This window comes from Lontra canadensis, unplaced genomic scaffold (genome assembly GCF_010015895.1).
Source record: "Lontra canadensis isolate GAN:19392208 unplaced genomic scaffold, GSC_riverotter_1.0 scaffold30, whole genome shotgun sequence".
NCBI lineage: Eukaryota > Metazoa > Chordata > Mammalia > Carnivora > Mustelidae > Lontra > Lontra canadensis.
The window spans coordinates 20,547,080-20,569,393 of NW_022631024.1; the positions used below are offsets into that span (position 1 = coordinate 20,547,080).

The window sequence follows — 22,314 nt, forward strand, 5'->3', positions numbered from 1 at the left end:
CTGGCAGCTGTGCCTCAGGCAGCAAGAGGTCCAGGGCGCACTGGGCGGCCACGGCCTGGTTGTCGGGAGAGGCCAGCCACCGCAGCAGCTCGTCCTGCAGCTGGTCGTCCTGTCCCACCAGGGCCTGTGGGGCACGCGGGAGGGGCTGTGCAGCCTGGCTCTGCCCTGACAGGGGCGGACAGTCCCCCAGGTCCTCCCACGCCGCCAGCCTCACAAGTCCCTAAACGGGGGGCTATGCCCTGAAGGAAGGCCACAAAAGCTCCCATACCCGTGGCTCTGTGCCGACCCCGCAGTTGAGCGAGCGCCCCTGCGTGGCTGGGCTGAAGGCTCGCCGTCCTGTGTCCACAGCCCAGCCCAATGGCCTCGCCCCATCTGTCCGTCTCTAGGCCCTAGTCCCGCACAGTCCTGCCCCCAGACCTGGGACCAGCCCTATTCTTCTAGAACGTTGCCTGGCTCTGCTCCTCTCCGCCCTCGCGTGGTGGGGCCTGCTCCTGAGCCTCGGGCTGCCCTCAGGTCTCCTGGCCCCCGCCCCTGGGCTGGCCAACATTCTCGGGGGAAGGCGGGCCCGTGCGACACTCCTGAATCCACAGTCCAGAGAGTGGACACAGGCAAGCAGCCCTCAGGGTAGCAATGAACATGGGGCCTCACCAGGCTGTGTCTCCCACACCAGTGGCCAGCACAGAAGCAGAGGGACCCAGGCGGCCCCTGGGTGTCCCACCCGTGTCAGCTCAGTCCCGGGACACCCAGGGGCCACCTGCACCACCAGGGCCCCGAAGGAGGGTTTCCATCCTGGCTGAGTCCCTGGGTCCACAAGGTCAGAGGCTGCTGTAACTCAGGTGGGAGGGGACTGGACCCCGTCCTCCCGGGAGGCCGAGCCTCTCTCCCTCCTGATCTCTGGCCCGAGGAGCCCCAGCTGGCTGACAAGCCGGGCCCCTCCCAGACGACCCTGTCGCCCCAGCAGCCTCAGGCCATCCGCTTCCCAAAGGCTGCGGGTTCCCACGTGGACAATATGCGGAAACCCTCCGCATTCTTCAGGATGTCCGCTGCCCTTCCGGCTGCCTCAGCCTTGGCACCCAGGGGGGACCAGCCTTCCGGGCCTTCCCTGGGGGTCCACGTTCCTCTCCGGTGACTCACCACCCACCCCACACACCCAGCACTCTAGGGCTGGCTCAGGGCTGCCCCCCGCTGGATGCCTGATGCCAGACTATCCCTCAGGGTTGGGGGGGTGTCCCCTGCCCACCAAATGGCCCATGGTGCCATGCATGCTGCCCCTGGGACCCCTCACACCTCCACTGCCCTCCAGACTGGCTTCACCTAGGGCTGGGGACAGCTCTCTGTCCATGACGAGCCACACCTCCAGCTCATGCCTGAGGACGGAAGCTACTAGACTGTCCCATCCAGGCTGCCGTCCGGGTGGGCTCTGGAGTCCCCACGCCCAGGAGCAGCTTTGCAGTCCAACCTCCTCTATACCCCTGCAGCCCCCCGAGGGGCAGCTGCCTCATTCTTGGGGCTGGGGCTCAGGGGGCACAGAGCCCTGGACCAGGACAATGCTCAAAGGTGGTCTAGAATATTCCCTTGGGCAACACTGTGGTGCCTCCAGCAAACCTCGTGTCCTCCACCGCCTGGGGCTCTGTCCACTGAGGGCTAAAGGAGGGTCCAGGCCCCGCTTCATCCGGGTGGGGCCCTCACACGAAGCTGACCCGTCGGGATCTGCCTCTCAGAGCTTCGGAGAGGGGTGGGTGGCCCTGAGGCTCCGTGTCTGGATCCTCGTCCAGGAAACTATGCTGGGAAGGGAGAAGCCCTTTCTCTATACCACCTGCTACCCAACCCGCCAGGGACACCAGGGGACCTGACCCAGCCTGTGGCCAACGGGAAAGCTGTCTGGGCCGCACGTCTGGGCCGCGGCACGCACACGTCAAGTGTGCACCCCACGCCCAGTCTGCACGTGTGCACACACGCTCTCGGGGTCCAGGTCCTCACTCAGGTCACCAGCGCCCTCCAGACTCACCTGCATGTGCTCAGTCCAGTTCTCCCGACACCAGCTACCCTGCAAGAGTGAGGGACAATTCTAGAAGCCAGAGACACTGTCCCACCCGGAGCATGGCCCCCTCCTCCCCACCCCAGAGCGGGCTCTAAGCAGGGTACACGCACCTCCACGACACAGGTGGCGCAGGGCCGCCAGGCGCTGCTGAGCGACGGTGTGGGGACACAGCGCTGTGGAAAGACCACAGAGCTCAGGGCAGGACAGGGCCTGCACCCTACGCCCTGCCATGGGTGGCCAGACTCCCAGCCTCCAACCACTTCCGGGGGCTCCTGGAGCCCCTCCCTCCACCCTGGGGACAAGGGAGGGCAGCCCGGTCTCTGCAAATGCCACTCCACACTCTCCAGGCAGGACCCTTGGGCCGGGGCATTCCCGTCCCGTCCTTCTGTGGGAGTGTGAGTCCTCCAGGAAGAGGCCGTCTCGCTCACATGCTGACAACCGATGCCTACGAGCCGGCCTCACTCCCAGGTAGGGCACCCCCTGTCCACCCATCCCGCTGTCCAGCCATCCCGCTGTCCAGCCATCCCCCTGTCTACTCATCCCGCTGTCCACCCATCCCCATCCACCCATACCGCTGTCCACCCATCCCCCTGTCCAGCCATCCCGCTGTCCAGCCATCCCCCTGTCCACCCATCCCGCTGTCCACCCATCCCGCTGTCCACCCATCCCCCTGTCCAGCCATCCTGCTGTCCAGCCATCCCGCTGTCCAGTCATCCCCGTCCAGCCATCCCTCTGTCCACCCATCCCACTGTCCAGCCATCCCGCTGTCCAGCCATCCCCCTGTCCACCCATCCCGCTGTCCACCCATCCGGCTGCGGCTCCCTGCTCCTGGGGCTGGCTGTCCTTGAAGCCTGGCAGTGTGGATGGGATGCTGGCCACAGGACAGTTAGGGACCTGGTCTTCTAAGGACCCTCCACGGGAGTGTCTGCCCCGTGAGCACCCACTTCCAGCATGGGGAGTGCCCTTGTGGTGGGGCCACCGTCCACACACAGCTAGCCAGCCAGTGACTCTGGGGCACTGCTCCTCCTCCTTCCTACCCGGGACCTGAGGGCTCCAGACCCCAGGAGGCCGCTTGGGAACCTGAGGCCACACTGAGAGCGAGGGGGACGGAGCCTGAGGAAGGGAGGGACGGACGGGTGAGCAGGCAGGGAACAGGAGCTACGGCCGTCTGGCCAGGGCACAAGGTAGCCGACGTGCTCTCTGGGGCCCCGCTCAGGCTCGGATCTGCAGACAGAAGCCGGCCTCTCAGACGTTCCACACTTCGAAGCATCACTCTGCCAGTGGGGACTGTGTCCAAACGTCTCGTGGAGGCAGTACCCCCACCAAGGATGGACCTTGAAGGCAGCCTGGCCAACTGGCCCAGACCCGAGCGCAAACCTTTAAAGGAAAGGCACAGGGGAAGCAGGCCGGCCACTCGGCACGCGCTGAACACCCAGAAATGCGACAAAATTCAAATACGAGCCAGACAGCACGCTGAGGGCTCCCTGGGGGGGCGCCACCTGGGACCCAGGCCTGGGGGGACTGGTGGGGAGCTCGGCCTGGAGAGGCAAGCACTCCCTGGCCTGCCATCTGGGTCTGACGTTGGTGTGTGAGGGACCTGGGGCCAGCGGGGGAGGCCACAGACGGGGCCTGGCAGCACACAGTCGTGAAGAACGGGAGACCCAGGAGGGTGGGTGTCCTCCCCACTCCCGAGCAGGGCCCCTGAGCAAGGAACCCCCAGAAAGCACCTGCCACTCCCCTTTTGTCCCACAGCCCGCCAGACTGCACACAGGTGGGGCACGTCCCTGTTGTTCAGGGGTGTCTGCACACCAGATCCGCTCCTGCCTTGCACTCAGCCGAGACCTGTGGGGTGGGGTGGACCTCAAGGGGACACACCCTGAACAGAGGGGAGCCAGGCTAAGGCTGGCCCAGCACCCCCAAAGACTCCTCTGGCCCCAAGCCCTGGGCCCAACACAGCCATGACCTGACCTTCAGGTGGGGACTCTGGGGGTCAACAATGGCACTGCAGGGCTGCTGGGAGGATGGACGGCCCCACCCAGAGCATCCTCAGACCTCCACGCAACCTGCCCACCAGCCCTGACTTCCCCGAGCTGCTCCTTCCAGTCCTGAGTCCTGGGTGGGAAGAGCCCCAGGGAGACGAGGACAGCCTCATCGCGGCTACCATCGACTCCGTGAATGATTCCGTGCTGAGAGCCCGTGGGAGCTGCACTGGCAGGCAGCCTGAACTGGGTGCCCACCCATGTTCCCACTGGGGGACGCCAGCAGGGCTCCCCCACCCAGCACCCACGGCTGGTGCACAGGTGACCTTGGAGGCCCCTATGGGGGTGGGGGGGAACCTCGGGGGGGCCACTCCTTCATGTCAACACAGTGCTCTAGTTCTCCAGATGCTGGGGCAGGTGCCCCATACTCCAGACCTCCCAGTTCCCCAGACCCTGACACCCCCAGAGGTCTTTGTTGCTGGGACCCACCTTGGAGAACCTGAAATGCCCCCCCCCCCCAGTCTCATGCTGTGGCTGAGGGCGGCTCCTTCCCACTGTTGCTTCCCCGGGGCTTCCGGGGTCCCTCCGGCTGGCTGGTCCTCCTAGACCTGGCTCATATGCTTCAGAGGTGGGGTCCCCCAGCCACCATCAGCACAGCCAGCAGCTCCTGGGTCCTCGCTGACCCTGACTGCCCAGCACAGCAGCCCACAGGCGTCCACACACCTTGTTGATCTCCCTGTGTACCCCCCACCCCGGTGCCACCAGGTGGTCTGTTTAATTAGAAATCAAAGCCTCTAGGCGATGTGCTTCTCTCTGTGCAAAAGCTCCAAAGACTGCCCTCCTTTCTGGAGGTGGACACCTTCATCCAAGAGCCAGAGAACCCATGTAATTTCTCCAGGATGACAGAAACAAGCGTGATGACGAGCCTCCGAGGGACACACAGAAACAGATGCTGACCAGGGCCGGGGCTGGGACGTGGGTACACACCCCAGAACAACGGTGAGCAAGACAGCCAAAGAAAAGCCAAAATCAGAAGTGCGTTCAAGCATCAGACAGCCGCACAAAGTGTGACAGCACATCTGGAAGACGCCACGGGACAGCTTTTAGAGCTGAAGATACAACGATCGCAAGGTAAGCGGTGGGCGTGTCTTGTCCTTTGTGGGACGCGGATGAGGAGAGGCTTGGTGCAGTGGGAAAGAGGAGACATCACCCGAGGGGATGACCAAGAGGACACTAGAGGGTGGGGGAGGAGGTCACACACACATAAGGATCCAGAGAACAGCGGAAGAAAGCAGGAGAAGCCACGTGTGAGATCGTGACTTACAACTTTCCAGAACCGACTGGAGACAGCAAGCCCTGGACTCACAAAGCCCGTGAGTACCAGCAAGACAAGGAGGACGCATCTGTAACTAGGCTCCTCTCAGGGAGGCCCAGAGCATCAAAGACAAAGAGATTATCCCAAGAACAGCCAAAGGGGAGAAAAAGAGACAGCTTTCAGAGACAAGAGAGTAGATTTCTTCGTAATAACACATTTCAACCCAAGGGACTGACATTGTACAAGGCATGATCTCTGATCACGGTGAGACCGAGCTCACACCAAGACAAAAAACCAAAACCAAACAAATGAAAACCAAAAAAGAAAAATGTCACTTGGCTTGGAAATTAAGAAAATAAAAGAAAGTAAGAAAAACTTATAATAGAAATTAGAAAATATCTTGAGCTGCGCAGTAATAGAAATAACATAAAGGTGGAGTGTGGAGAGTATTTCCGGAGAAAGAAGGCTGACATCTAGCTTGGGGGGCAGGCGAGCAGCGGAGAGAACCGGAAGCCGAGGGCAGGTGGCAGCAGTCAGCCGACAGCATTCCCTCAAACGGCCGATCAGCTTCCGCACGACAAAGAAATCATCGACAAAATGAAACAGTGACCTACGGCATGGGAGAAAATACTGGCAAACCACATTCCTGATAAGGGGTGGATATTCAAAACACATAAGGAACTCACACAACCTAATAGCAAAAAAAAAAAAAAAAAAAAATCCCAAATAGCCCAATTTAAAAGCGGGCAGAGAAACTGAATAGACATTTTCTAAAGAAGACAGTCAGACGGCCAGCCGGTACCTGAAATGGTCCAGGCGTCACTGATTACCAGGGAGGTGCAAATCAGAAGGGTTTCCACTGGACAAAAACATGAAATGAGAGGAGGGGGGAGGGGGCAGGATAAGGGAAAGGGGACCAGCCTCGGCCCCTGCTCCCAGGGGTCACTGCAGGTGGCAGAGGGCTGGCAGACTTCTGTCCACTGCCCAATGCCCAGGGCCCCTGGCGGTGGGCAGGTGACAGGAAGGGGGGTCGGTGGATGGCGGCCAGCCCCAGCACCCCCGGGGTCACCCAGGGCACGGGGCCCCACTCACCTGGGTCCAGGCCCTGCCGACTCAGCACTCTGGGGCTTAGCCTCTCTAGCCGCAGGGGAGTCACCTGTGGGAGCTGCATGCACGGGAGAGACACAGCTGCTGTCTGGTGGCGCACACACGCACAGTTGGACACGCAGGTCATTCTCTGAGCCCCGCAGAAAGAGCAGCCTGGCACCGTGTCCCGCCCGCCATGCTCCTGCCACTCACACGTCCATTCCGTCACGTCCAGTATTTGCCTCGGTTTCCAAGTAACGAGCCCGGACGTGAGCTCTCACTCTCCAGTGTCAGGCCTTCCGCATGGACATCTAGCCACGGAAGGCGCCCCGCCCCCGTCCCCCATCACCCTCCGCCCCCGCCCCTCCATCACCCCCCATCACCCCCCGCCGCCGCCCCTCCTCCCACACCAGCGGCCACGTTCCCACCTAAGTCAGGACACACTGTGTTTACACCATCTCGTGTGCAGACACGGTCAGCGCAGACCAAACCCCTTCTCTTCAGGGTTGGTGCTTGTCTGGTTTTATCAACTCCTTCGTCTCCAGACCTCAGGACCTGACCAGCCTCACCCTGAGTGAATGAGGAGATTCAGGCCGCTTCCCCACCCCCGAAGCCCGGTGTGCGCACAGATGAGCTGGAGATGGGGACAGCAGAGGTCTGCGCTCTGCCTCACACTGGCTGGACGGTTTGGCTGAGCTCAGATTTTGGGGTTGAACCCGCTCTCCCTCGCATGGGGCCGACGATGCTCCCAGAATCCCGTGTGATCCCTGCTCTGCCCTGGGTCTGCAGCGGGGGTCCCATCGGCTCTGGCCGCCCTGCACACTGGCTACATGGGACCCAGGCCCCTCGGGAATGAACGCCGTCCTCTCTTCTTACTTTCTGGGGTTCCCCGTATTCAGATGTTGGCCCTTCTTGACAGGATCTCTAATCTTTCATCTTTTCTCTCTGATTTTCATTGTTCATCAATTTTGCACTTTTTGGGAAGACATCATCAAATTTACCCTCCAAAACTTTACTGAGCTTTTCTCTTTGTCGTTGTGCGTTTTACTGATGAGAGCTCTGTTCTGTGTTCTGAGCTACCCTGACTGGCACTGAGCCTCAGCCCTGTCCTAGCTATGCCCGCACACACATGGCCCAGGGTCCCCAGGGTCTGGCTGACTGCCAAGCAGTGCGGGGCCTCGGCTCCCGGGCCCTCCTCCGGCTCTGTGCTGGACCCCACGTGCTCCTGGGGGCTGCAGGCTCAGCTTTCCAGCGCGGAGCACCACGGCCTGACCCCTGCCGCGTGCCCAGACTCCCCTGTGGTCACTGCCTCGCTCATTCTCTCAGAACGTCGTCTTCATTGTCCAGCAGACGACAATGCGTTTGTTTCTCCGCCAGGAGCGCTCTCCACAAACTGACCCATCGTGAGCAGCAGGGACCCCAGGTGTCCTCGCACCTGAGGACCCACCACCCACAGCTCAACACGGGGTGCGCAGCCCTGCCCCCTGGCCACGCATCTGACCAGCAGAGACCACGTGCCAGGACCTGAACTTCCTGCCGGCGGTTTCGTGGGGTCTGGACTACCTCACACATTCCTCCATGTCACGTGTGTGACGTGTGTGCTCCAGCCGTGGGGCTGTGGACAGTCCTTAGGATCCGTCCCCTGCTTGGGGACCAGGAATAAAGCTGCTGCGAGCACTCCAGTCTCTTCAGAGACAACCACCCACGTCTCCTGGCTTCGTTCCAGCGCTGGATTTGCGTGGCGGCCCGAGCACACGTTTCGCTGTGGCCGGCTGCCTCGAGTGGCCGTGGTGCGCTCACTGTCCCCAGTGCGGCACGGGGGTTCCAGGTCCTCCACGTCCTCCCTAACGTTGGGTTTGCCAGACGCTTCCATTTTGGCCACTATGAAGGAGGCTGTTGCATCTTTTGCAAATATTTTCTTCCATTCTACCCTTGTCTTCTCATTTAAAAGATTTATTTATTAATTTGACAGAGAGAGAGAGAGAGAGAGCATGAGCACACAAGCAGGGGCGGAGGAGGGAGAAGCAGGCTCCCCACTGGGCAGGAAGCCTGACTCGGGACTCCATCCCAGGGCCCTGGGGTCAGGATCTGAGCTGAAGGCAGACGCTTAATGACTGAGCCTCCCAGGCACCCCTTGTCTTCTTAATTTTTATAATACTTTATCTGGGGGCGCCTGGGTGGCTCAGTGGGTTAAAGCCTCTGCCATCGGCTCAGGTCATGATCTCAGGGTCCTGGGATCGACCCCGCGTCGGGCTCTCTGCTTAGCGGGGAGCCTGCTTCCTCCTCTCTCTCTGCCGGCCTCTCTGCTTACTTGTGATCTGTCTGTCCAATAAATAAATAAAATCTTTAAAAAAAGAAAAAAAACTTTATCTGTAAGTAACCTCCGCACCCAGCATGGGGCTCGAGCCCAAGACCCTAAGATCGACAGCCTCGTGCCACACCAACTGAACCGTCAGGTCCTGTCTGTGTCCCTTCCCAGACACAGTAACGGCGACGACACACCACACGAGGGGGGCTGGGCTGAGGGCCGCACACGCTGTGTCAGCTTCGTCGTGTGGTGAGTCCCACAGCCCGTGAGACAGGCGAGCTTCATGCCATTTTAGGGCAGAGGAAATAAACCCAGGAAGTGAAAGGACTTTCTGGGCCCAGGAGGTCCACCCCAGAGCCCAGGGCCTGCATCTCAAGGCGGTGGTCCCAGGGCTGGGCGGCTCGTGGTGCGGGATCAGGCCACCGCTGGCCGAACACGGACGGCGCCTGAGGAGCTTTCAAGGTCCTCCAGCCGCGGCCGCCCCCATGCCCCACCTCCGCGTGACAGCCTCGCCTCACACACACACGCAGCTTAGACCCCCATGGGCTCCACGTGTGTCCCAGATGAGACCTGTTAGGTGAAGGGACAGTGTGACTTCCGTGTGTAACGCATTGTTCACGCGATGTGGAAGATTATTTCTGTTCATTGAAGGGACCTAACGGGCTCTCGTCTGGCTCCTGCCAGGTGCAGCCTCTGGGTTCCAGAAGCCGGTCTCTGGTTGCCCGAGCTGTGACGTGCAGACCACGCGCATGGCTTTCCCGAGCACCTGTCACCCGTGCCCTACCCTGTGCCCCCGGGGGCTCACCTGGCCACAACTCTGATGTCAAAGCCGGGCTGGCACCAGGAGTCCAGGAGGGCCAGCAGCCTCCTCTGGAGGTCTGGGAAGCCGGCTACGTAGCGCTCTGCGATGGCCACCCTGTCCTGCAGGAGCAGCGGAGTGCTCACCTGTGAGGGAGCACGTCCTCGGGTCACAGCCTGCAGGGGCCTGGACCCTCCACCCCGGGTCAAGACCCCAGACTCACCTCCAACCCAGAGCCTCGGAATGGAGAGGACCAGAGGCCCGTTCGCGTGCCCTGGCTCCCTTGGGGGGGGCGGTGCAGAGGCCCAGCCACATGTCTCCTGGCTCCCAGGGCACCCTGGGAGTACACCCCAGCCTACACCCTGGGCCTGCACTTCACACACCACACACACCCATACACACACCCACACACACGGGCCCCATAGCTCCCTGGGGCTCTGTGGTCATCCCCATCTCCATTACAAAGGACTGGAAGCCCCAAGAAGCAAGGGGGATCCCGGGGAAGATCAGCTGTCCCCCTGTCTTCACTGAGCTGTGGGGGAGGCATGAGGGAGACCAACCACGGGCAGCCGTCCCGGTGGCCTGGGAATGCCTCCTCATTGGCACAGGTGGCATGGCTGTGCATGGGGCCCAAAGAGCCCTGAGCTGCCCAAGCCCACCAGGAAGCTCTGAGGAAGCCCCTGGCGGGGACACTGGGCGTTGGGACATTTAGGCCATTTCCACCGCAGGCCAGGCCTCAACAAAGCCCCCTCCCAGTGGTCCCAACAGTAGACCCTTCCTCAGCTCCTCTCCTCTCCATGCGACCACACAGGTCAGGCTGCCTGGAGCCCAGACTCTACAGGGACCATCTGCTAGGCTGGGACCTCAGGGTGGTCCTCATGGGGAGCCCCGTTCCTGAGAGCCCCTCTGGCCATGGCTCCGGAGCCCATCCCACCTAAGTCCAGCGACGGCCCTCCAGGGCCCCGCCCCCATGGGCCTTCCTTGCAGGGTCAGGTGCTCCCAGGGGAGCCCCCCGCAGCAGGAGCAGAGGCCGGGCCTCAGTGGTAGGAGAACCCTTCCCCCCGGTCATGGTTCTGGAGACTCTGGCTTTATCTGAGCTGGAACCCAAATGATTCCCGTGAAAAGGACCCTTACCTTTTCAACATCGAGTAGGGGCTGCAGCCTCAGCTTCAGGCCCAGCAGAGCAGCCTGGCGGTCACAAACGGAGCAGGTCACGCCAGGCTTGGTAGGGAGCGGGCAGCACCGTGGTGGGGCCCTCCCATCCTTCCACACCTCCCAGTCACGGCAGGCACCAGGCCCAAGGGCCTGGAATCCAGAAGCCTCCCAGCAGACAAACAGGCTCCAGGAGGGGGGCAGGTGGGAAAGACCCGGCCGGGGGGACCTGCCAGGCTGGGGTGTGGCCCAGATGGGGCGTCAGGCTGGGCACTGGGCCACAGTGGCTCTCCCCGGGGGTGCTGCTGAGCAGACTGAGGATGCAGAGGGAGGGCGGACAAGAGGCGGGCGCTCTGCCACGCCCCCAGACACGGCGCACTGTGGCTCCCCAACACCCGCTCTCGCCTGCCCCTTGCCTCCCAGGAGCGGGTCTTCTACCTGCAGGCGCCCGGCACGGACAGTCACAGTGCCCCAGCCCGGAGCCAGGGCTGTCCCCCTGAAGGCCTGAGGTGCAGGGCCCTCCGAGCACTTTCCGCAAGGCCTGCTCTGCGTGTAACCCCAAACCACGAATGACTGCACAGCTGTCTGTCCAAGCGGGCTGGCCCACAGGGGAGAGGCTGGAGTAGGACATGGTGTGGTCCGTGTGTTTTGGGGGGACGCACAGAGCTGCCCCTCAGGCGCACAGAGGAAGAGGCTCTGGCCCTAGCTGCGTCCTGGTGAGGCAGGGAACACAGCGGCCCCAGGAATGGGATGTGGGTGCTGAGAGCCCCGAGCCGCAGGGCCTCGCTCACACTCGGCACAGAGAGCGCCAGGGCCCTGAGTGCCCGCACGTAGCGCAGGCCCGGCTACTATTAATAATTTCCATACATCGTGCTCCCATTATGAGCAAAAATAACCAGCAGAGGGCCGGGCGCCCCGCCCCACACAGCTCACACAAAGGACCAAAATAGCGGCCTGGGAAAGGCTCGCTCCGGCCTCCGGCCTCCGGCCCCAGACCGCGCAGGGTGGGGGCGCAGGGCCAGGGGCCTTTCCCTGCGTGGAGCTGACCCAGCGCCTCCACAGCCTGGCTGCGGTCCAGGGCTCCACGGCCTCCAGGCCCCTGGGGGCCCAGGGGTGGGGGTGGGGGCGCCGGACGGGGGGGCAGGGCCAGGGGAGGATGCAGAGGGGGCAGGGCCAGGGCTGAAGGAGGGGGAACCACATCGCTACTGGATGGGAGACCCCCTGAGAAGCGAAGGGAGCACCGAGCCTTCATCCGGGAGCCCCCCACCTCTGCATGGCCCCGCATGGCCAGAAACTGGGGTAGTCACAACCCCGCTGCCCGAGTCCGGCTAGCTCCTGGGCTCCTCTGGGGTCGACACCTGAGCTGGGCTTGGTCGAGCCAGGCCACTGTCGGGGAAGGGGCTGTGGGAGGGGTACCTGTGGACTTGGGACCCTCCCACCCTCCAGACCAAGCTGGGGGGGCCAGTGACCCTGGGAGAGATGAAGCAGGAGGAGCCACAAGTCAAGGGGCCAGAGGGAGAAGCAGAGAGGACCCCGGGGGCCTGGCCTCACCCGACCCTCACTGCCTCTGCTGGGGTGTCAGCCTCTGCCATCCTCTACCTCTGCTCCCCCAAGGACAAGACTTCCTCTGTGCTCTAGGCCCCAGCCCTCAGCAGGGCATGAGGGGACGCTTGCCCCCTACCCATCCAACAACCTCTCTGAATCCTGGGGCGGGGCCTGGGTGAATCAGGCTTGGGGTGTGAGGGACTGGCGGCCTGGGTGAAGGGGGGCAGGGCGGGGCCAAGGGAGGTTGGGCACTGCCCTCCACCGCAGCACGGGGAGCTTTGCCATAGATGGCAGCCTGCTGCCCAGTCCCCAGCCTCCCTCTGTCCGCGGGGACGGCCTCTCTCTCCAGGAGCCAGTGAAGGGCAGGGCAACCCTCTGCCAATCCCAGCCCTCAGGGTCCCTGTCCGTGGTGCCCACTGGCTTCAGGAAAGGGGGCTCGGGTGGAGGTTCTCAGGCTGTGCTTGGAGCCTAGCCCTACGCACCCCAGGTAGGCGGCTCAGGTCTCATGGGCACACACCCCACCTGGCCACACAGTGTCTGTCCTAATGGGGGTCAGTGGGCTCACACGGCCCTTCTCTTCTCCCTCCTTCCTCCACAGCCGCCAGCTTCCCATCCGGCCAGCACTCGGGGTGACCTCTCTCAGCCCGCGTGGGTGCTACAGGGCACAACCAGTGTGCCCAGAGCCGGGTGACCACCCACATCCTGGGGACAGTTTGGGACACACCCCCATTCCGCACCAGCAGCCCTTGGGTGGGGTGGGCAGGGTGGCACAGGACAAGGAAGGGGGCAGCCGGGGTGGGTGCCCTGGGGGGACGGCTGACAGCAGAACCCTTGGGCTGGCTTCTGTCTTTGGAGGGGGGGTCCATGTAGATCAGCCACTGTCATCAGGCCCAGCTTAGGATCCATCTCTGGTCATTTTTCTGCCTGAGATTCTGCTATGGGGACAGGAGACCAAGCTATCCGCTGCCTACTGCCTGGACACACGAGGGCCCCAGCAGGCATGGGAAGGTCACCTGCTGACTCAGGCCCGTGGGACAGGCAGGGAGGGTGGGAGAGGCTCAGGCCCCACAGAAGGAAACTGTGAGGAACTAGCACCTCCCGAGCCTTCCTGGCCTTGGCATGGAGGCCACTGAGAAGAGGGACACGGGGCTGCTCAGCAGCTGGGTCAGAGAGAGGCTGTGGACCCCTCTGGCCGGACAGTGCCAGAGCTGCTGCCTTGGGGGAAAATAAGGAAACCCAGAGGGGCCTGGTGGCCAAGGCAGACAGAGTGCTCACGGGCCCCCTGGCTGCCCACTCCGCTAGACAGGAGCGCCAGGCAGGTGCCCAGGCAGCCAAGCCCAGACTCTGCAGCCTCAGACCCAGGACGGGCCTGCCTGCCACCTCCACAGCTCAGCTCGGCCTGGAGCCAAGGGGCCTTCCCCCCCACCCCCCCAAAGCAAAGCTATCTTTTTACCTTGATAAGCTGTTTAAAAAATGTAAATAAAATAACTCAGGAGACAAAAGCGGGCATTCATCCTGCCCGGAGCCGGCCGCCGCCCTGGACATGAAATATCGGTGCACATTAAGTCGTGAGTCCCTGCTAATCCGAGCGGACAGGCCTGAATGCGGCCCCTTTCGCCGGGCGCGGCGGTGGGCACTGGAGCGTGCATCGCCTGCCGGGCCGCCCCACTTGGGGACAATGGCTTTTCTTTGCAGAAGGGGCCTGTGCGGGACAAGAGCCCCCTTTGTGTTGGGATTCCTGCCTTGGAGCACGAGGGAGGTGCATTCAGTCGGCCCTAGACACTCTTTGAAAGGCCCGGGTGTAACAGAAGACGCTGAAACGCTAGCCTGCCTTCTGCCTCCCGCATTCTTGCAAGCCCGGCCGCCCCTTCAGCCTGCGGAGAATGGCCCTGAGCCCCAGGAGCGGAGCCCCTGCCACACTGTCCCTGGCGTGGTCATCTTGGTTTCTCAGCGCCCTTCACCAGCCTCGAGACAAGAGCCTGGGCCGGGGCACGACAGCCGCCAACACACGGCCCGGCCTCCAAGGACCGAGCACTGGCGGTCCAGGTGAGGCCGACCTCGCCATGAGCCTCTTGGCAGGGACTGCCCCTCAGGGAAGAAGATCCCTGTGGGGTGGGCCTGGGATCCTGCCTCAGGGCCCACTGAAGCCCGAGCCACCACGGGTACGGGGAGCAGTGTCCGTGAGCAGCGCTGTCCCCGAATCAGGCTCAACTTTGGGCCCGATGGGGCAGTGGGTAGAGGTGAGTCGGGAGCAAGCCTCTGGATACCCCGGAGCACCAGACGTGGGACTCGGGGAGAGCGTGCCCCTGAGCGGGCGCCCCAGGACCTTCCGCCACCTACCTCCCCCTGGGATGGCCTTCACATCTCAGGGCACAGAGATGCCACGGGGACCCCTGGGCCTGCAGCAACTGCTCACAGCCGCCCCTTCCTCCAAACTGCAGAGCCCTGCTCCCCGGCCTCATGCAGACCCGAGCCACTCCCGGCGCTCCTGGCCCGCCTCCAAGACCTCCAGAGCCCCACCGGCACCACAAGGCTCCTGAACCCACGTCCCCACATCCGCCCTTGCTAGGCCTTCCCAGGACAGAGGAACCAAATGACCCGACCCGGCACAGCCCACGTCCAGGAGCACCACATGTTCTGCAGGACTCTGCCGTCATGACCCGTAACCCGTGCCCCACACCGAACTTCCACAGACACACACGGGCACCAGGCCGGGCCGGTCCTGGGGATCCCTGGTACAGTGAGGATGGGGCTCCGGCCAGCCTGGTCCAGCAAGGAGCCGACAGGACCCTCCAAGTGTCCGACCCTCAGAGGGGCGCCCCCACTGGTCGGATCTGACCCAAGTGAGCCTCCACACAGCAGGAGTTGGGCCATCCCAGGTGGGGGGAGGGCCTCTTGAAGGGTCCAGGGAGGTGGCAGGCCCAGCGGGCAGGGCCATTGAGGGGCTGTTCCTGTGGCCAGACCCTGCCGTGAGAACAGCAGCAAAGCAGCCAGTCCCCAGGCCTGGTGCAGTTGTGGGCCCCCCACAAGGACACAAAGGACGGTTCTGTCCTCAGCCAGCAGCAGCTGGAAGTAGCTGGGCCCAGAGGGAACCGGGCTGCTCGCCCCCAGGCCACGACAACACAGAGGCCGAGTGACTTTGCTAGTGGGTGCGAGGGGGCCTCCAACCCCGTCCGGTCACGTGGGTGCTCCCTGGCCTGGGAGGGCCTGGGCTTGCAGGGGTGGCGAAAGGGGTGGGGACTGTGTGCAGGAGGGACCCCACACCCTTGACCCTCTTAGACCCCACAGGTGTTCCTGGGAAGTGACAAATGAGGCTGGGTGAGCGGCTGGCCCACGGGGCTTCCAGGCCAGAGCCAGGGTGTCCTTGGGCCGCGGACCCCATTTGAGGACCCGGTGGCACCTCAAGAGGAAGGACCCCAGGTGCTGGGGCAGAGAGCCAGGCAGGTGCGGGGGCCGCTCCCAGAATCCTCCAGCTCAGTGCATGTGAGTGTCTCCTAGGGCCCCAACGTCTGGCACAGCCCTGAGCTCGGTCTCTGGGGGACTGGTCCCTGCAACCCTCTGCACCAGACCTGACACCCCTCAGCCCTGGGCAGCCCCCAACAGTGGAGGGCCCAGAGGAAACCGCCAGGGGGGCCCTGTGAGCCCACTCAGCCTAGCCCTTGCCTGAGCCCACATGCAGGCCCAGTTCCCGGTCCCCGGTCCACGCGGGGCTCACACTCACTTCTTTGAACTTGCCTTCCTGGTGGAGCCAGTGGACGTGAGTCAGCAGGGGGCCCCGGTCTGCGTCCTGCAGCTGGAAGATGCTGGCCAGCGGCTCCACGAGACCAGAGGGGCTCTCAGCGAGGACCCTGACTGCACGGGCCTGCAGCTGCTTTGGCCCCGAGCTGCCCTGGGAGACCAGAGAGCTGCCCTCAGCTGGGGAGCGGGAAGGGCACTGCAGCCAGGGTCACGGGGCCGGACAGACCTGGCTGAGGAGTCCGGCACCTGCAACCCTGTGTCCACAGTGGACGGTCCAGGCAGGCCAGGCCTAGAGGCACAGGCGAGGGCGAGGTGTGGTTGTGGGGGGGGGGCGATGGTCAAGCCCACGGACGCAGGAGCCCAGTCAATCCCAAGGTGCCAGGCCCTGCCCACCCGGGGTGCCGGAGCTCAGCGGGCTACACAGGCCGGGTCAGGCTGGCCGGGAGCCCACGGTGCTGAGAGGGACGTAGCCGGTGGGGCCGTGCGCAGGGCTCACCTGGGCCAGCCTTGGGAGCGGCTGTGCGGGCAGCCAGTGCGCCAGCTCCCAGGTGAGCCAGGCCTCCAGGGAGGGGCCCTTCCGCCGCCAGCCCCTGCTGCTCTCCAGCATGTCCAGGAGCACCATCCGCGGGTCGGCCAGGGCCGCAAAGCCCCGCCGGGCCTCCTCCCGGAGCTGCGGAGACATGGAACCTCGCTGCGGCCCCAGGAGGTCCTGCCCCAGACCCCCCTGCCGAGCCTCCCCACCTGCACCGTCCGAGTGCTGAGGGAGGGGACGGGCCGTCGGCACCATTCCCCCTCCTCGTCTCCCGTCCCCGGCGCTCTGGTCTGGTCTGACCCACCGTGCCCTGGGTCCGTCCACCATCATGGCCCCGTAAAGAGGGGCCCCTCTGAGAGGCTGCAGCCGCTGGGCCTCGCCCCACGACCTGTGTGCTGCCCGGGGGACGCATGCTGGTCCTTCAGACGCAGTGACCTGGTTGTGGGGCCCAGCAAGCAATGAGAAACCAAAAAAAGGAGGAAAAAACACAAACTGATAAACACCTTTGATTGACTTTCCCACGTCTTGCACGGCGGAAGGTCTGGAAACATGTGGGAGCCGAAGGAAGAAAGACCTCTCCCTCGGGGGAGCAGGGTGTCGCCCGAGTGCCACCTCAGCCCCCAGCGCGCGGCTGGCTCCGCCTGACTCCGCTGTCCCCTGGAACACCGTGCAACGACGGGTCCGCGAGCAGCCCCGGACTCTTTGCCCGGCCACCCCGAGGGCAGAGCGGCAGGGTGTGGGGTGCAAGCTTGGAAACAGACACCCTGACGCCCGGGGCCACTCTGCGGGGAGCGAGGAGCTGAGGCCCCGGCTGCCCCTGCAGACCTGAGACGGGCGGACCTGAGGACAGCCTCTGACGCGCGACGCCGCCATGACCTGGGACAGGCGGGCAGAGCCCACACGGGGGTGTCAGGGCCCACAGGCCCACTGTCCCCATCTCCACCAGGCCCCACACCTGCCAGGAACGTATGAAAGAAGACACCTGAGGTTGAGCAACGCTGCCTTCCTGCTCATGGAGGAAGAGGTCTCGAGATGCGGCTCCAGTCTTTGGTCCTGACGTGTGCTCGGCTCCCACTCAGGGCCTCTGAAGAGCAGCTCGGAGAGGCTCAGAGCAGAGCGGGGAGGCCGTGTGCTTGGGACCATGTGGCTCCTACCTACCGGCCAGCCAGCCCTTCTCCTTGCCCAAGAGGCCACACAGACCCCTTCCCAGCAAGACGGCCCCTTGAAGCCCCAGACCCACGCCACGGCCAACTGTGGGGTCAGCTCCTTCCGCTGGGGTCGTCCAGCTGCCCTTCATGGTGGGAACCTTCCTGGTGGCCGGCAGAAGGGGAGCGAAGGGGCACGTCCTTCTGAGATGGCTATTGCATATCGTTGGTGCAGCAGTGGCCGTGGCGGCTCCGTCCCCTCCCAGGAGAAGGCTCAGGAGTGCAGCTGGATGGCTGTCAGCTTCTGGGGTCCCCGGGACACTGGATTGTCTCCCTTTGTGAGCACAAAGCGTGGGGGCTCACCCTGACCTACCTGACACAGCTGCACCTCCCCTCTTCCTGCTGCTGGGTACGTCTCAGCCTATCGCTTGAGGCGCCCAGAGGCAAGGGGGCTGGGGCGTGCACATCCCTGCTCCAGCACCCGAAGCAGGAATGGCCCTGCCCCATCCCCGGGACCGCCCGCCGTTTGCAAGAGACACTCACCTGGCCCAGGGCCAAGGCAAGTGCAGCCCTGAAGGAGTCAAGATCCCGTGGGGGTCTGCGGGCCTTGCTGAGAGCCAAGCCACCAGGAGCAGCTCCTTGCTGCCCCCTGGCAGCTGCCATGGAGAGCGGAGGCCTCCCAGTAGGCCCCAGGGACCTCCCCAGGGTTCTGCAGAGAGAGCCCGGGGCACAGGCACCACCTCCCCACTGCCAGTTACCAAGGGACAGTGGAGGGGAATTCATAGGGAGGGACAGACCCCTCTGCTGTTGGCCCCAGGGCCCTTCCTGCGTCTCTGCCCTGGGAGCAGCCTGGGGCCAGTCCGGGCCAGAACATTCTCCTTGGACAGCACCACTTGGGTCTGGAACTCAGAGAGGCACCTGCGTCCTGTCCGTGTGCACCTCCTCCCGCACAGAGGCCCCTGCTGTGCTCGGACAGAGCCTGGCACCCCTAGGCCGAGGGCCCCCGCCCACAGAGCAGTGGACAGGCAACAGGGTGCACAGCTGGAACACGGGCCTTAGCCCTGGCACCCCGTGTGGCTGATGCTTCCTCAGGACCCCCAGAGTACGATCCCCTCAGTCCAAACCATTGTGCCGAGAGATTTGGCCTCTGCTCCCCAGAAGTCAGATGCCGGCTTTCCCCTCAAGCATGCGGGTGAGCTCAGGAGACCCGGCCAGTCTCCCTTGGCAAACACCCAGGAAAGGAGAGGAGGCCGCGAGCAAGGAGGCCCACGGGGTGCTGCGGGGAACGGGAAGGCCATGGGGAACAGGGGGGCATACGGGGAACGGGGGGGGCCGCCTGGGGCTGGGACATCACAGCTGTCCTGCATTTGCGTGTGTTCCTGGCGACAGCACGGACCCCGCGGGAGACAGCGGCAGAGCTCAGGGAGCTCACTGAGCTCAAGGGGAGCTCAATGAGAGGCCACAGAGCACACGGGAATGAGTCACTGTGAGTGACGAACACGGGGCCCCGAGGGTGCTGCCGCCCCCCACCGCGGTCCGAGAGCCCCTCTGGCCCCTGCGGCTGCCAGGGTGGACGCCGTGCTCTCTGGCATGCACTGGCCACTTGCCGCCCCTCGTCCCGGAAGATTTCAGTCCGGGCGCCGTGGCCCCATCTCCGGGGCTGCTCTGCCCCGTGGCCTGGCGGACTGTGTGGACCCTGGCTCCGGAGCTCTAACTGCTGCTCCCTCCCTCCGGCCTGCCCTCTGACTGCTCCCCTAGTTCCCCTCTGCCACCCAGCGGGGTCTGCGCCTTGTCACCCTCCAGCTCGTGCTCCAGAGGGGGAGTCAGCCGCCCCATCCTGGGCTTCAGGGGACCCTGGTGGTTCTGGGACTTGACCAGAGCCGGTGTCCCCGCGGCCCTGCTCCAGCACCTCTGGCCTCCATGGGGCCAGGGTTTCACACAAGCTGCCAGGGCTGCGCCACCTTGGGGAGCCCCATCCTGCCCATTTGCTCACCTCTCCTGTGTCTTTCATCTCTCCGACTATCCCCGCCCAAGGGGCTCTGAGGTGTCCCCGACCCACTGCCTGTCCTCCCAGGCCCCACTGCACACCGGCTCACCTACCCCGCCCGCAGCCTCTGTCCTCCCTACCCCCACGGGTCCCCCGACCTGCTGCTTCTGCTTCGGCTCCCTCTGTGTTTAAAGGAGGAACCACAGCCCCCAGCTCACCCCCCACCATCCCATTTCCTTCCTCTTGATCTCACAAACCCCCAAAGGGCTCTCCAAATCCAGCCTCCAGTTTCCCTGTCCTGTTATGTGGGAGACCCTGAAACTTCCCTGTGCAAGGCTGGCCGTCAGGGCATGGCTCCCCTCGTGGCTTCCCTACTGCCTCGTGGTTCCTACGGGGACCCTCTGCCCACTGCCGCTGGCCCCTGGGGCATCACTGGGTCAGAGCTCACACACTGAGCAGCCCACCCACCTGGCCCCATTCTGGCAAGCGGACCCAGGGGAGATAGCATGCGCCCCTCGGGCAGAAGCTTGGCTGCTGGCTGGAGAGCACCCCACCCTGCACACTCACTTGGTGCACGGGGACCTGCCCCCCGCAGGCCTCTGTGGCACTGAAAGTGAGAATACACAGATGTGCTCCTTCACGGCCAGAAACCAGTTGTGGAAGATCTCAGACAGCTGAGCGTGTGACTAGAAATAAGTAACACGCCGGTCTAAGGGGATGCCTTCCCGAGGGTCATAAAGACGGGCCACGGAGCCCTACCTGCAGAGACCTGTGACTCAGGACTGTAGCGGGACAGGCACACTTGTCAGCGGAGCACATGGGAAGGAAGAGACAGTGGCGCCGGCCAGAGGGGGCTGGAACGCCCAAGGCCCTCGACTCCGACATCTGAGAGTCTCGGATGGGGATCCTCAAGCCGGCAGACACGAGGACAGGGGAGAGATGGCCGCTTCCTAGGGCAAGAAACCAGAAGCTGAAAGCCCCCAAAATGGTCATCCCCAACGTTGGCTCAAGCCCGGCAAGGCAGGACGGTCTGCGTTTTTCCAGACCCTCCAGGACCCAGGAATTCCTGTGGAACCAGTGGCTCCAGGGAACGGGAACAGAAGGAAGGCTTTCAACCCAGTCTATGAGGTCAGCTCACCTTGACCCAGGGGCAGAGACAAACCTCGCCAACACCGCGTGTGCACCAGGACAGGGGACACACCGTGGACGCGCAGAATCCGTGAAGCCAGTTCACCAAACAACACAGTCGCGGTGCTTCCGTATTAGTGCAAAGCCACGGGAGGCAAACATTAAAAAGAGCTTTTGGCTTTGCAAAAACCTTGGCTTTCTCCAGCTGAGGGGGAGAACCACTCCGAGCCTCCATGCGTGCAGTCGAGAGGGGCTGATGGCTGCCGTGGAGCCCAGGCCTGTCCCCCTTCACACACCATTGGTGACCTGTCAAGCCAGATGCTGGTCCCCCGTGCTACAAAGCCAGCCCTGGACCTGGTGGGAGCACCCTAGGCCTTCACAGAGCACAGACGCCTCTCGTCCACAAGCTCGCGGCCCCTCCTGGAAGGCACCTGCACAGGACGCCCACCCCAGGGAGCTCGGCCGGGTCTGGGCACCCTGCCCACCCTCCAATAGCAGCAGGAGGCAAGACATGAGACGTGGGCCTTATCCTGACTTGTCTGTTTTCCGTGGGAGCCAGGGAGAACCTCATCCTTCTGCTGCCTCTGGGAGCAAAGTGCAGGGCAGGGGTGCCCACGGGTCAGGCAAAGTCACCCTCCAGGCCAAGGCCATGGCAGGGCCACCAAGTGCCATGAGAGACCACTACGGCCTCCCTTCCAGGGCCACGTGCATCCCTCAGTGGCCAGATAGGTTGTCCCCGGGACAGGAGGCCACAAGCCAAGGCTAGTCTGAACAGTGAGTACCCTGGCCTCACGGGGTGCATAGGTGGTCACAGCCCCCTGGGTCCATGCTGTGCAGAAGCCAGGTGGTGGCCGCAGGCCCTTGCCTCGTGCTCTCAGCCTCGGGGGCCTGTGTACTGGTGTCCAGTGGGTGTCAGCCCAGGGCTCCGGCCCCCACGTGTCTGCCAGAACTTTCAGACAGGGCGGCCCCTGAGGCCGGAGGAGGGGCCTAGCCCCCGTGCTGTCTCACCTGCCGCAGCTCCCGCGTGGACCACAGTGTCTACAGGGCCTGCAGGAACAGAAGCGGGTCCGGGCCTGGGGGGAGAAGATAGGGCTATGCAGAGCCCACCAACTCCACCCTGACCAAGGCCAGGGGCTCCCCACTGATGCCACCCGGTGTCTGTTGACTCTTGGCCCTCTCTGGCCAGAGCTCCCTTTGCCCCCTCCCTGGGATCTGTGGCCTGGGACCTGTGGCCGTGCTCACTGGGATGGGCTTCTGCCCACAGCTTGGGGGATGCCCAGGCCTCATGTTTCAGCGGTGGTGAGGTGGACGTTGGACTGGCCATGCCGTGGGAGCAGGAAAGGGGCAGCAGACAGAAGGGCCAAGCCCGCAGCACTGACCATCAGGGTGCCGCCCTCCGTGTCACGTCACAGCCCACCCGCATGCACGGCCCACCAAGTCTGGCCTGCAGCCCCTGGCAAGGCCCTAGAGTGGTCCTGTGCTCTGCCTCCCCAGCCCTGCTCCCCCGGCCCCTGGGGCGTCCCACACAGGTTGACCACCCACAGCCCTGGCCCTCTCTT

The 22,314-nt window shown here is 63.9% G+C and overlaps 1 protein-coding gene across 1 annotated transcript in view; it reads right to left on the minus strand.

The window, feature by feature from the left end:
- The window catches only part of EXD3 (exonuclease 3'-5' domain containing 3), a 54,133-nt gene extending 32,054 nt beyond the window's left edge, over nucleotides 1–22,079 (minus strand). The window contains 10 exon segments of the mRNA XM_032865593.1: nucleotides 1–124; nucleotides 2,009–2,068; nucleotides 2,150–2,265; nucleotides 6,440–6,500; nucleotides 9,531–9,674; nucleotides 10,663–10,716; nucleotides 15,947–16,114; nucleotides 16,460–16,633; nucleotides 21,764–21,828; nucleotides 21,998–22,079. Coding sequence (XP_032721484.1) covers nucleotides 1–124; nucleotides 2,009–2,068; nucleotides 2,150–2,265; nucleotides 6,440–6,500; nucleotides 9,531–9,674; nucleotides 10,663–10,716; nucleotides 15,947–16,114; nucleotides 16,460–16,633; nucleotides 21,764–21,828; nucleotides 21,998–22,079 — 1,048 coding nt within the window.
- Between the last annotated feature and the right edge of the window lie 235 nt (nucleotides 22,080–22,314).